The sequence below is a fragment of the Ambystoma mexicanum genome, chromosome 10 (assembly GCF_040938575.1).
Source record: "Ambystoma mexicanum isolate Mex_15411 chromosome 10, UKY_AmexF1_1, whole genome shotgun sequence".
Lineage (NCBI taxonomy): Eukaryota > Metazoa > Chordata > Amphibia > Caudata > Ambystomatidae > Ambystoma > Ambystoma mexicanum.
Window position 1 is genome coordinate 409,725,445 of NC_090932.1, and position 13,778 is coordinate 409,739,222.

Sequence of the window (13,778 nt, forward strand, 5' to 3'; positions counted from 1 at the left end):
AGCAGCTAGATTGTCATCGTGCAAGCACTGTTTGTTGTGTGATATGTGATATTTATGGTACACTTAAATGCTTCCACAACACAGGCCTGATGTGATGGGGGATCACTGCTATGCACTGTTTGAGTACGGGGGTAGAGCTTGGTCTCCCTCTCCAAAGCAGAGACACCACATCAGTGTTTTCAGAGGTACTTGTGTGGACTGATAGAGGTAAACTGCTTGTCTCATGGTATGGAGAGTGATGCTTCTAAGGTCATGTGTCTTATTCCCAAGTCCTTGAATGTTGCTAAAGCATATGGGATGGAACAGATGTGGTACCCAGGTTGGTCCCTGTCTGTTTTGTGGCAGAGTGCTCAAGTGGACAGATTTTTTGCTGTTTATTCTGTGTGAGGAACACAGAGACCTTTGACTTATCTTGTGTGGAAACAGAACACAGACTGGGCTAATCTGGGGGTGCAGGTTTGTGGAATTGTGGTGCTGGTGGTTTTCCGATTGCCATGTAATGATGTGATGTGCTTGTTTATCTGTGACAAGAAGATAGTTTCTCAAGGATGTAACACACAGCAGTTGGGGGACAAGCTTCCATTAAGGCTACAACCTCTGTATCTGAGTCATCATTCTCATCATCATCCTCAGTGTGACTGCTTTCCCAAATTATGCACATTCCAACCTGGATTCTGATGCATCATAATTGTCTGAATAATGAGTGCATGGAGGTGGCATAGATAGAGATCTTGGATGTTCATTCTCCTGCTGCTGTTCAACTACAACATAGGTTGTTCTTTGTTGATCTTCAGTAGATAAGATCTGCACAGCCACCACTTCTGCCCATGCGATAACAGAAAGAACAGCCTGTTCAAACTCCTCCGTTGGTCTCGTGGACATTTATCGTCGTGGTGCAATACTACTACACTTACTTGTATTGGTGCATATACTCCAGAGAATCTTCTGTCAGTTGGTGTGGAATGTGATTTGGATCATACCTTCATTTGGCCACATTCTTTTCTGGCATCCCCATTGCAAACAGGATGTGCTGCTGCAGAAGTAAGAAGAAATCGAGCAGCCCTTCTTCCCCAGCATCTGGCTTGCTTTGGGTGCTTACATGTTATTACAAATGTGCCCCCTATGTCCCTGCATCACTGGCGATCCCACCACAAAATAGGGTGAGCATGACTGTCCCAAAAGTAGCCCTCCAGAAATTCCCTGCTCATCCTCTCAGGTGTTCCCCTATGTCAGGTGCCTCTTCCACTCACTTCAAGAGAAAGACATTGACTAGTTGTCACATACCTTCTGAAATGACTGGTTTGTTTGTTTGTGCATTTATATAGTGCTACGAACCCTCAGGTATCTGAGCACTGCTCATTTCCCACGGTGTGTGGTGCTCATTTATCGACCTCGGAAGGGTGAAAGGCTGAGTTTGGCCCTGCTGGGATTCGAACCTGCGTCAGCAGGCTCTGCACGGATGTCAAAGCAAGTGCTCTACTCGCTGTGCTATCTGACCGGCTTGGTGATACTTCCCACTAAATTCAAGTGAATGTGCCTCTCCCACAAACATCACTCAGGCAATCCTAGTTCTTCCTGCCAGGTGTCACTTGATGGCAAATATCTTGTACACCCATAGCAAGAGGTGGGCACTGTGACAGTGTGTGTGTGTGTGTGTGTGTGTGTGTGTGTGTGTGTGTGTGTGTGCGTGCGTGTGCGTGTGCGTGTGCGCGTGCGCGTGTGTGTGTGTGTTTGGCAGTCACTCCAAGGCTCCCATGGCCCTTCCCTGTGTGCTGCCATCTTGATTGTGAGGAGTCAACAGGGTGCCACTCACTGTTGCCTATCCACTCCCCCCACATCCATCCTAAAAATCATGCACCCTTACGCCACCCTCTCTCCCCACTTACCTGCTGGACTGGAGCATTGGGCTTTCACCATAGAAATAGAAAAGTAGAAAAACGACTGTGTCCCTTTTCTGTTTACTATGACATCAGTCATTTGTTTTTTTCTTGCGCAAGATTGGGCAAGCACAATACACGGGGAGTCCATTTTGTGAAAAAAATGATATATAACTATTTGCACCATGGATGAACCCTGGGGTGCGAATAGAAATCACCCCTGCTTAGGGAGTGTACAGGGCTATTCCTAGGTTTGGGCTGGCTGGCCGATCCAAATGGATGTGATTGCTATATTCTTCCTACTTAACTTCTCTAACTTCAATTCAGTTTAATAACCTGTAGAACGCAACAGTATTTTATTTTTATTTCTAATGAGCCGCAAACATACATGAACCATGGGCAGGGCAAAACTGCAGCAATAAATTGCTGATGATGCAGTGAGCGGAGCCATGTTTTGGGAGCTGGAGTGATGAGAGATTTTGTTAGCTGGCATGCACCTGAAAACACTTAAGCTAATGTAAGAATGACTTCAGCCTCTTTCTGAGGCACAGGTACGCCCAGCAGTCATGTGAAGGTGTGTTTTGACACCTAAGAACAAGAATAGAAATCACATAAGCAATAGGCTTCTGATTAGATCTCATTATATGTAATCGAAAGATCATCTAAAGGCTGTGGTTTGTAGAATGTGCCATACATCCATGTCTTTGGGGGTCAGAGGAGACTCCAGGAAGTCTATTATTAATGTAAATGACTAAATGTGCCATACTGACTCTTCCATATAAGGCTCATTGTGTAAAACCCTATAAAAAAAAAGCAATTTCTTTGTTTGGGAGCCACATTTTTGGGACAGGGATTCTGTGTCAGTTTCCCTGTCCGTTTACACACAGTTGTATGGAAATAAATCTTATATGTAAACTGGCTGCATAAGGTTGGCAATGGATTTGGGCTACTACAAACCCTTCCCCAAATATCCACGAAATGGCATGCCCACCTGAAAGCCACGTAGGTCTGAAAAGGTGCTCCAACCACATGTACCCCATATGGTCAAGCTCTACTCTAATTTATTATAAAGTTTGTCCCAAATTTGAACTGGTTGAATCACCTGAAATGTGGGTGATTGGAGGTTCGAGCTGTAACGTTTGTTCTGGCATAGTCAGAACAAACGGTGACATCTTCATTCTAGTCTGTGAAAAGGCTCTCAGTAGTGATAGATGAGTACAGAATCAGGAAGTGGGAGCCATCTGTGAAGTGTGCATTCCTTGTACTAAGTTCAGTTCCGACCCTGGCACTGGTAAATAACTTTTCACACAAAATGCTCTGATACTGACTTAAATAACAGGCATCAGCCAAAATCATCTTGTATGGAAAATCCCTGTTGCCTCCCCACATTGAAAGAAAAAAAAAAACAAGCCTCCACCTGGGAAAGGGTCTCGGGTGGCTGGGACAGCAGGCAGGGATTGTGTATTCTCACCCGCTGTTCCAGCCATCTGATTGGTTGAGTGCCCTTCCCCGGATGCAAATATTAATTATATAGTGTTCATCTTCATCTGCGTCATCGACTCCAAGATCAGGGTTTAAAAAATGACATGACTGTGGGGTGAAAATGTTCCTTGCAGATCCCCATTGATTGTTTCTGTGGTGTTGGGGATCCAATCATATAACAATGTAGTGTGTATCCTGCCAATCAATGACAGTGAAAGCCCTGAGAGACCGTAGAGGGAGGTTAGCTGCAAAGAGGTCACATAAATCCCCTTTGAAGCCTCTGTCGAAAAAGCGACCCTATGACGAATCGAGAGGTGACTCTCCTCATCAGAAGAAAGCTAAATGTTCTCAATCCAGGAGTGTGTCTGATCACTCGTCATCGTCCTCACAGTGTTTAAAATAAAGGTATCGCACATCGCCATCTTGGTCATCGAGTTCCTTCCCTGAATGGGTTGCTTGCACGACCAAATCGGCCTCACTTGCGGAATGGTGGAGATTCAGACTAAAAATGCTACAGGTATTCAAGAATTTAGCCCCAATCACCTCGTAGAAAAGCAATATACATGCCCATCAAATAGAAGACAAAAGACAAAACCTCTGTGTCCTCGGTCGAGGGCGTCCAGGACAAACCTCCTCAGGAACATTCGGAGGTTCCATTGAACTGGGAAAAAAACTCCTTTGAAAGAAAAATCTTCAACATCATTTTTGCCGAAAGACTCAACATCATTGTCCAAAAAAATCGACGTTGATGGTGTTGAAGACTTCGACGACATTGTCGACGCATGTGACAAAATCCTCTAAGGAGTTTGAAAAACCTAGAGACTCTTTCACACCACTATCAAGGAAAGACCTTTTAAAATCACTTTCTTCAATTTGTGAGGGAAATGGGCCCTCTTCTGATGAATCACATCCTTTTGGATTGCAATATGGGACACAAGGTGCTCTAGAGGCTCTGATATCAGAGGACTCAAGGATAAACGATCTACATGAGACTCTGCTAACTGCAAGTGGAATAGACACTTCTCCCGAAATTGAATTTAGAAGACCAAATGCCTCAGACCATGCTGATGGGTCATACAGACAACTAATGTCTAGAGTCATAGAATATCTGGGATAGAGTAGAAATGCACCACTTTTTGACCAGGATGATCTTACAGATATTTTAGATAATGGACCCCAGGAGGACCCTATTCTTCCCTTTCATCTGGCCTTACAAAGGCGGGCCAATGCCAACTGGGAGACGCCGGAATTAATTCCAGCAGTAAATAAAAAATTAACAAGCAAATACAGAGTTTCAAGCAGTGACCCCTGTTACCTAAGTAAACATCCAACTCCAGAAAGTTTGGTGGTACAGGCTGCCACATCCACATCTAAACAGAATGCATTCTCAACAATTCCCCCCAACAGGGGTGATAAACGCTATGATGCTATGGCAACAAAAGTGTTCTCTGCAGGAAGTATGGCCCTTAAGTCGACAAATGCCACGTGTGCCCTGGATAAATTTGCATTTACCTTATGGCAATATATATTACTTCACTTTCACTTTTGTAATCTTTGATTGGCTATTAACCCATAAAAGAACATCCTCGTATTACATAATTACACATCAATAAATGAGTTACAAACTCGCATATCAAAAAGTAATAACATTCAGTTCATCCAAATTCCAAAACAATTCAATTATAATATCTAATAAGAAAATGGGCCTCATGACGAGTCCAACGGTAGCCGTGACGGTAATGCTGACAGGCTGCCGTTGAACCTGTAGTGAATTACCAGCCACGGACTTGCCAGAATCGGTCCACTAAATCTGGCGCTGGCAATTCTGTTAATCCCCATTCCTGTATAGGACTCCACGGGAACGGGGAATGCAGAAACACCGGCACCATGTTGTAATGGTGCTGGTGTTTCCGTGCATCTCTGCATGCAGGTGCCGTTCCGCCGCCAGGTCAGACCTGGCGGGTGGGACGGCACCCGCCCGCAGAACTCGAATTTTGCCAGTCTGGAAAACGGTGCCGGTATGGTTTTACCAGCACTGTTAATTCCGGACCGGCAAACTTGTAATGAGGCCCAATGTCTTAAGGGGGATAGATTCTACTTGCATATCACATTGTTTATAACTCACATCCCCCCCAAAAGAACAAATAGAGATCATCAGTAATCCTAAAAAGACAGGGTCCGCAACATCGTTCCATATTTCATTGGCCCACACATTGCATTTATTGGACCTGGCAAGACATGGACTCCAGAAGAAAAGAGTGACCAATAGTGGGTCATAAAATGGAAAGCTCATGGCCTCCTAACTTTAGATACAAGGTCCTCACTTTACAACAAGAACAACATAGCACACCTTAAGCCTCAACAACCAGGACCTCTGTATACATGTTGATACTTTATAAACCCTTCCTGGACCGTCTATTGTCTTACATAACTCCAAGGCTTCTATTACTGTGTGTACATTGGCTAGTCTCAATAAGGGATTTTGGTATAACTTTCTCAGTCCCTGGGTAGCTGAGTAGAAAAATATAAAATGGATAGCAGTTTCCTCACTTGTATTACACAAGGGGTGCTCACTCGTATTTTCTGACCACCATGTGGCAGTGCATTTTGTCACCTTCAATGAACCGAATCTAAAATCAATAAAAAAGTGCACGGGCAAGCTGAGGATTAATCCAGTCCATATATTTTTAGAACACAAAATCTGACTTGGACAAAACATAGTCAGGTGCAGACATTAGGTTCCTGTATACTATAACCATACTTCCTCTATGTAATTCCTCACATATCTTTGCCTTTATGCATGTTTACTTTAATTTAGTAATCGACTGGGGTTGGGCCCATGCGTCCTGCTCATTTAGATCATAGAGGCTTTTTCTGACATGCACAGCATGTCAATTCCATCGCTCCCTCCAAACTCATCAGGTTAATCATATCTGCCCTATAAAAATCAAGTTTGTGCGTCCCCCAAAGCCGCAGCCAATAAAAGATTTGTTTTGCTGCGGCAATTACATCAATTGGACATAAGCTGAGTTTGAGGTGCAGCAACACATTAGGCATATATAAAGGGAGACACAATAGTCTCTTGAGAAACTTGTTTTCCACCATTCTCAGTGACTGCAGGCCTACAAACCCCCATAGTTCTGCACCGAATAGGGCGGCTGCCGTGGCTTGCTTCTTATATAAGTCGAGGGCTGGGGAGAGCGCACCCATGCCATGATTATTGAAAAAAGTACTGGTGCCACCACTGTACTTTTCTAACGTGACAGCGGCTCTGGCAATTTGACTTGAGCAGTAGCCACTATCAGAGAAGCGTGTTGCCAGGTAATCGTAATGTCTTACTTGTTCAAGTGGCGTCCCCCCAGCACTAATGCCAAGGTTCACTATTTTACCAAAGCTGGGCCTAAAGACCATTGTTTTTGTTTTCTATGTGTTCAGAGACAGTTTTAACTCATCACATTTTTCTAGTAAAGGTGACAATGACTGCTTTAATCCCTGGGGGTGGTCGACAGAATCCCAGCATCATCTGCAAAGAACAAACCAGGATATCATTTATTACACAGCTTTGGCGGGTCCTTGCTATCGGCCAGCAACTGTTTTTACCACTTCCTCTATATAGATACAAACCAAAATAGGAGCCAGGGGGCAGCCCTGTCTTACTCCTTTAGTGACGTCAAATGTGCCAGTGACCTCACCCCCCCAGGCCCACTTTGACTACAGCCTTGTTCTCTTTATAAAGGGATTTGATAGCCCTTAATAAACCCTCTGGCAGTCCTCTTTTCTGTAAGATTTCCTATAGGAGATTGTGTGCGTTGCAGACAAAAAGCCATCCTAAGGTCCACAAAAGTGGCATAAAATCTCATCTTCCTAAGAACGGTATATTTTTGAATAATATTGTAGAGGCAGAAGCTCTGATCTACTGTGCCCTTCCCCCTCTGGAAGCCCGCCTGAAGCATGCCCATAATCTGTTTTTCTGAGGCCCATGTCTGTTCCAGCCCTAATATTACCTTGGCAAATATGTAACCCGCACTATCTAACAAGGAAATTAGGCAGTAGTTTGTGGGGCACTCCTTGTCCCCTTTCTTATAAATGGGCACAATTTCTGCCACCCGCCACAAATCGGGTACAGAATCAGTAATGATGCATGCTTCAAGGAGCTTCCAGAGGATCGGGCCCAAATAGCTGGTTCTTCTTTGTATAGGTCTATTGGCACTTTGTCATGGCCTGCCGCCTTCCCAGCCTTTTGTGACTTTATGGCAATTACCACATCATTGATGCTAAATTAAAGTCCCTCTGGATCCTCTTGGATGGCCGTGGTAGCCCTTACAGGTTTCGCCTCCCTCCCCGCCCTGTATAGCAGGGAGAAATGGTCCAACCATGTCTCTGCAGTTATAGTGTACTGGATCTCTAATTTTCCTCTCACCTCAGCACCCAACACCAGTTTACAGAATGTAACATAGTACCTTAAATCAAGTGCAGAGGCCAGAGACTCCCATTTGCTCCGACAGTAGAGATCCTTTTTTAAACTTGACCATTGATTTATATTCAGACCTTTTTTTCCAGAGTTGGGCTTTATCTGATGCATTACCCTTTACAAGTGCCCCTACCACCTCTTGTTTTGATGTTTCACAGTCCTTTCCATACCATTCGAACCTAGATAAGGCCATTAATTTTATTTGTCCACTAGTACTTGTTAGGCCTGGGAAAATTCCTGTGACCACTTCCCCAAAGGTTCCATCACATCGGGAGCTTCCACATCATTCAGGCAGATCTTCTCGAGGTGAGGGATAATATTATCATAAAGGCGTGGTCTGAAGTCCCCCTGGTTCAGTTTCACCCATTTAACAGCCCTATGGCCATGACAGGTGACGGAAATGGTGTGGTTTTGTAAATCCCTATCTGGTGATGGTATAACGGGGCACTCGCATTAGAGGGTTCATACTAGAGGTCAGTAATCACTTTCACATTTTTCCAACACCTCGAAGTCACTTATTTTAGACCATACATCGACAGAGACAAATATGCAATGGATTATTGTAGAATGTATATCGATGGTGGCTGAACATATCCCCAAAGGGGAAGAAGGAGACGGTTTCCTGAATATTGTTAAGAATGGGAAGAATGCAATGTGCAAAAGCTTTCAGATTGGTGTCGACTCGGCTGACAGTATCAGCAAAGCAATTGTGGCTAGCAGTGTAATTTGCAGATGTGAATGTTGAAAAAGTCTGATGTGCAATGCAGACTTCTTAACATGTCCTTTGACGGCACATATTTATTTGGCAGCCAGACTGACGAATGCCTGGAGAAGCTGCAGACCTCCAAGGCAGGAGCCAAATCCCTTTATGCTGCAATCAGTCATCCACAAACTTGCCCCACTGGAACAGCTTGGAGGGGCAGGTCCTTTCGATATTACTCCTCAGTTGGAAGAGGGAGAGAACTGTTAAATCAAAGAGGTCAGATAGGATTCCCCAGTGGTGGACGGGGAAGAGGTGCTAAGACCACCTAGGCAACGGCTGCTTTACCCTCAGCTGCTGCATAAGCCGCCTCAAAACCTCTCTGAGGCCTTAGTCCACAAAAACCCTGGTGGGAGGCTGACTCTCACAGCATCCATCTGCAAGAATGGTGGTGCATTACTTCAGATGCATGGCCACTGGAAAGAGTAGCCCAGGGTAACTGCCTTCCTGTTCTGAAAAGGTCTCAGGATCATCCACTGGGAAACAACTCTTTCAAAGTTCCAGATATGCTCCATGTGCAGGAAATGCTGACCCATGCTCGAGAGATGAGCTATAGAACCAGAACCTGCAGTGGAGAGAAACAAAGACTTGGTACTCCCCTTACTTTTTAATCTCCAAGAAGGACGGAGGATTGAGACCCATCTTGCACTTAAGAGACTTGAACAAGTTCCTCAGGAAGGACATGTTCAAGATGGTTACCCTTTCTCAGATCCTTCAGGCCCTCCAATATCAGGATGGTTGGTTTCATTGGACCCTGAGGATGCTTACTTTCATGTACCAATCCATCACAAGCACATAATTTACCTGAGGTTCGCCGTTGGTGGCTCTCATGATCAGTTTTGAGTTTTGCCATTTGCGCTGACCTCTACCCATCGGTTTGCACAAGTTGATGGTGGTGGTGGCAGCGAGTCTCAGGAGAGGGGGATTCACGTCTAACCCTACCTGGATGATTGGCTGATCAGGGCATGTTCTCCCAAACAGGTCCTGGAACATCTCAGATCCACCGACCCTCCCTCCACAGACTGGGTTTCTCCCTCAACTTCAAGAAGTCCCACACGATACCATCTCAAAGGCTCCAATTCATTGGGGGCGTCCTATATGCATCATTGAGAAAAGCGTTGCCACCGAGTTGAGGGCTCAAGACATTCTGCAGATGGTCACCAAATTCCAGAGTACCCAGTGTCTTCCGGCCTTAGATTTTTTTGAGGTTGCTCTGCATACTGCATTGTACTGGTGTCAGAGTCGCACAGGACCTTCTGTGGTGGGCCTGCGAGGAAAACATTTTGAAGGGAGAACCCTTTTGGAAACCATGGCCAGAGATAACTGTAGTTACGGATGCCTCACTCACGGGGTGGGGAGCACATGCCAATGATCTGACAATCAGCGGTCGTTGGTCTCCATCAGAGTCAAGACTACACATCAACCTTTTGGAACTGATGGCAATGCGACAAGTGACAAAGGCTTTTCTGCCCTCTGTACGGGGAAGGAATATCCTGATAATAATGGACAACACAGTGGCCATGTACTACCTCAACAAGAGAGGAGGCCTAGGCTCACTACCTCTGTGCAGAGAGGCAAAGCAGCTCTGGTACTGGGCAATTCAAGATGGAATCTCCCTATCGGCCGTTCACCTAGTTGGAGAGGAGAACATGGTGGCATACGCTCTGAGAAGGCAGAGCACTGTCTCCCACGAGTGGGAACTAGCTCAGGAAGTACTTCAAGAGATTTTCACCCTTTAGGGATCTCCACAAGTGGATCTGTTTGCAACCAGCCTCAACCGGAAGTACAAACTGTTCTGCTCCAGAAAATTTCCCCTAGGAGGAGCTCTAGAGGATGCGTTTGTAGTGGACTTAGAGTTTCCACTCCTGTGCGCATTCCCTCCTGTCCCTGTCATACCTCATGTGATCAGGAGGTTGAGAAAGTTCAGGAAATCCATGATCCTAATTGCTCAAGATTGGGCAAAGAGGACGTGGTACCCGGACCTTCCGTACATGTTCATCTGCCCCCCAATACATCTTCCACAAAGAGAGGACCTTCTCTCGCGAGAGGATGGTTGGGTTCTCCATTCAGAAGTCAAGACTCTTAACCTCCATGCATGGTTTCTGAGAGGTTGAGATATAAGTATTGGGACCTCTTGGGCGACGTAATGGAGATTTTCCTTTTGGCCAGAAGGCCAGAAACAAAATACTTATTCCGCTGCCGTTGGAACAAGTTCTGCAGCTCATGCAGGGATACACATGTGGACCCTTTTACATGCAGCACACCTATGGTGTTATCATTCTTGTTTCACCTGGCTAATCTGGGGCTCCAGGTTTACACAATTAAAGGGTATCTGGCAACGCTATCTATTTTTAAGCGCTCCTCTGAAGAGGTATCTTTCTCCAAAATACCACAAGTGACACAATTTCTGAAGGGACTGACAAATGTATTCCCTCTGATCCCATTTCAAGTCCCGGTTTGGGATCTCAACTTAGTTTTGAAATTTCTCATGTGTGCTCCATTCACTCCTATTCATTCCTGCCCTCTAAGATTACTAACTCTGACGGCCATCCTTTTGGTTGCTCTTAAATCAGCTCATAGGGTGAGTGAACTTCAAACCTTGTCCTGCAAGCCTCCTTACACAGTCTTCTTTAAGGATAGAGTGGTCCTTAAGTTTAAATCTACTTATTTACCAAATATTGCGTCTGAGTTTCATTTAACTCAAAAATTCACACTTCTGTCATTTTAGCCTCACCTCATCCTGGAAAGGAAGAGGAGGGATTACACAGGCTTGACCCAAGGCATGCACCTAGCTTCAACTTATCCAGAATGTCTAAGTTAAGACAGGATGATCAGCTTTTTGTTGGCTACACGGGCCATAATTTGAACAATCCTTATCCAGGTGGATCATTTTAGGAATTTCTAAATGCTACAGTTTATCAGGAAAAGATCCTGCTGAGGTTCTCCGAGCTAATTCGACCAGGGACATGACTACTTACTCTGCCTTACAGAGGTGAGTCCCAATTCAGGATATTTGTTCATTGGCCAAATAGTCCTCTGTCACACATTCACCAAGCATTATAGTCTAGACTCTTCCTCACGTCGAGAAGGTGGTTTTGGGAAGGCAGTGTAACATTCGATGCACACAAGCCATTAAGGAACTCCTAAATTCTTACTTGAAACAGAATTATTCTGGCTCCACCCTCCAAAAATGCAAACACTGCTTTGGGAGTCTACCAAAAGATGAGAACTACGTGGGAGGACACAATCCATTCGAAAGAGCAAGTTACTTACCCGTGGTAACCTTCTTTCGATTGGATGTTCCTCCCACGTATTCCACATCGGCCCTCCCAGCCTACCCTGCAGTAGAATTTCCTTGTTATTGCAGTTTACGCTCTTTCAGGGTGAGTAACTGTCTGATGTAAGGTGCATCCAAAAGAAAATTGGAAATACGCATGGAAACGGAAATGAAGCCATTGGTCTCTTTGCACGCTATACACCAGTGATGAGCTCGACATCGAGATGGAGGACGTTGAGGGACATCGATTCAACAGGCATGTACGCGCAGTGCCTCTGGATGGAAAGAAATTCCAAAGCAGCTATAGCTGGATATGGAGATATCAAAAGATGAGAAATATGTGGGAGGAACATCCAATCGAAAGAACGTTACAACAGGTAAGTAACTTGCTATTTTCAGACAGTGGGACCGTGAACAGTTTGGCTTAATGTGATGGGATTGGGCCACCATTTTCACTCATTTTAGAATAAAGTTCTTCACAGCATGGTCAGGGCAGTCATGGAGAAAGCTGACCTCTGAATTTCCAAGTTAAAATCGTGCTTTTGTCTAAAATACGTAAGAGTGTGGGCTCTACATATTTCTACTTTGCAGTACAGGAATACAAGATTTGTTAAGTTTTATGTTTATCCTTCCACACCCCTACTTCCACTGTCCCTCCCCACAGTGTAGGACCTGGATTTCTGCAGGCTTTCAGATAGTTAAATGCAAGTAATTGCAGCCGTAAGGATGCTTCATTTAACATGTGACTTTTAGACAAAGACTGATAATGACAAGAAAATGACATTGTGTCTCATCATCAACTTGAGTTAATACTTCAATGTCATTGTGTTTGTAGAGCTCTTTTAAAAGTTAAATTGCATTGTTGTGTTCTGCTTCACTGATTTTATGCCAGTCAATTTATGCACATAATGTCTGATCTTAATTATGCAGTGATTACAAATATTCATGACAGTCAATTATACATTACAGAACCCAAATTCTCCTGTTTGACATTTGTATTTACTGTATATATTTATAGATTTTGTTATAGGTTTGTTCGAGGAAGAGAAATCCAGGCCTTATCGCAGTAAAAGAGTTAAAAGATCTATATACAAAAGACATCATGCGTTCTTCAATGATAGCATGCGGGGCATAACAAAGCCTGCAATCCGGCGCTTAGCTCGCCGTGGTGGAGTCAAGCGCATATCCGATCTGGTGTATGAAGAGGCCTGCAACATGCTTAAAGTATTCATGGAGAATGTCATCCGGGTCGCGGTCATCTATGCCGAACATGCCAAGAGGGAGACAGTGACAGCTATGGATATGGTGTACGCTCTGAAACAGCAAGGCCGCACGCTTTGTGGGTTTGGAGGATGAATGTATATAAGAGACAAAGCAAAGATATCCACAACATGCTTCCTTCTTGCTTTCTTTGGTCGTCAAGACCTTGCCTGAAAGCAAGAGATGCATATTTCAAATTAGATTCAAACTAAATTACTGTTCAAAATTTTTTGTAGCTAACACAAGAATTTCCATTGTTTTTTTTTTTTTAAAGTATTGATATTCAAATTTAGATGTAAACACTGTGATCTTTACTCTCCCTACAATCTCATCTTTCAATAAATCTCCTTTATTTTGATCAACTTCTTAAATGTATCTTTATATGTAAAATCTTACATTTACCCCATCCGCTTTCAGTTCAAAGTTGGTCATGCAAGTGCATGGATTGTTGTCTGACATTGACTCTGATCTCCCTGTCCTTCATTATGTCATCATCATGGATCTGGAGGAATTTAGCATGCTGTACCGATGGAAAGGTGATGGAAATTGAGACTTCTAAACAATCAAAATGCGGGAACCAAAGTATTGTGTTTTATAAACAAAAGTAAAACTGTCCATTTGTAAAAAAAAAATTAAAAAAAAGAAAAACTC

At 44.1% G+C, this 13,778-nt stretch overlaps 1 protein-coding gene across 1 annotated transcript in view; it reads left to right on the forward strand.

Moving 5' to 3' along the window:
- LOC138492876 (uncharacterized) overlaps positions 1-13,436 on the forward strand; it is a 404,725-nt gene extending 391,289 nt beyond the window's left edge. Inside the window, exon 4 of the mRNA XM_069620197.1 lies at positions 12,886-13,436. Within this exon, the coding sequence (XP_069476298.1) occupies positions 12,886-13,223 (338 nt within the window). The 3' untranslated portion in view covers positions 13,224-13,436. The remainder of the gene's footprint in view (positions 1-12,885) is intronic.
- The last annotated feature ends 342 nt before the right edge of the window (positions 13,437-13,778 follow it).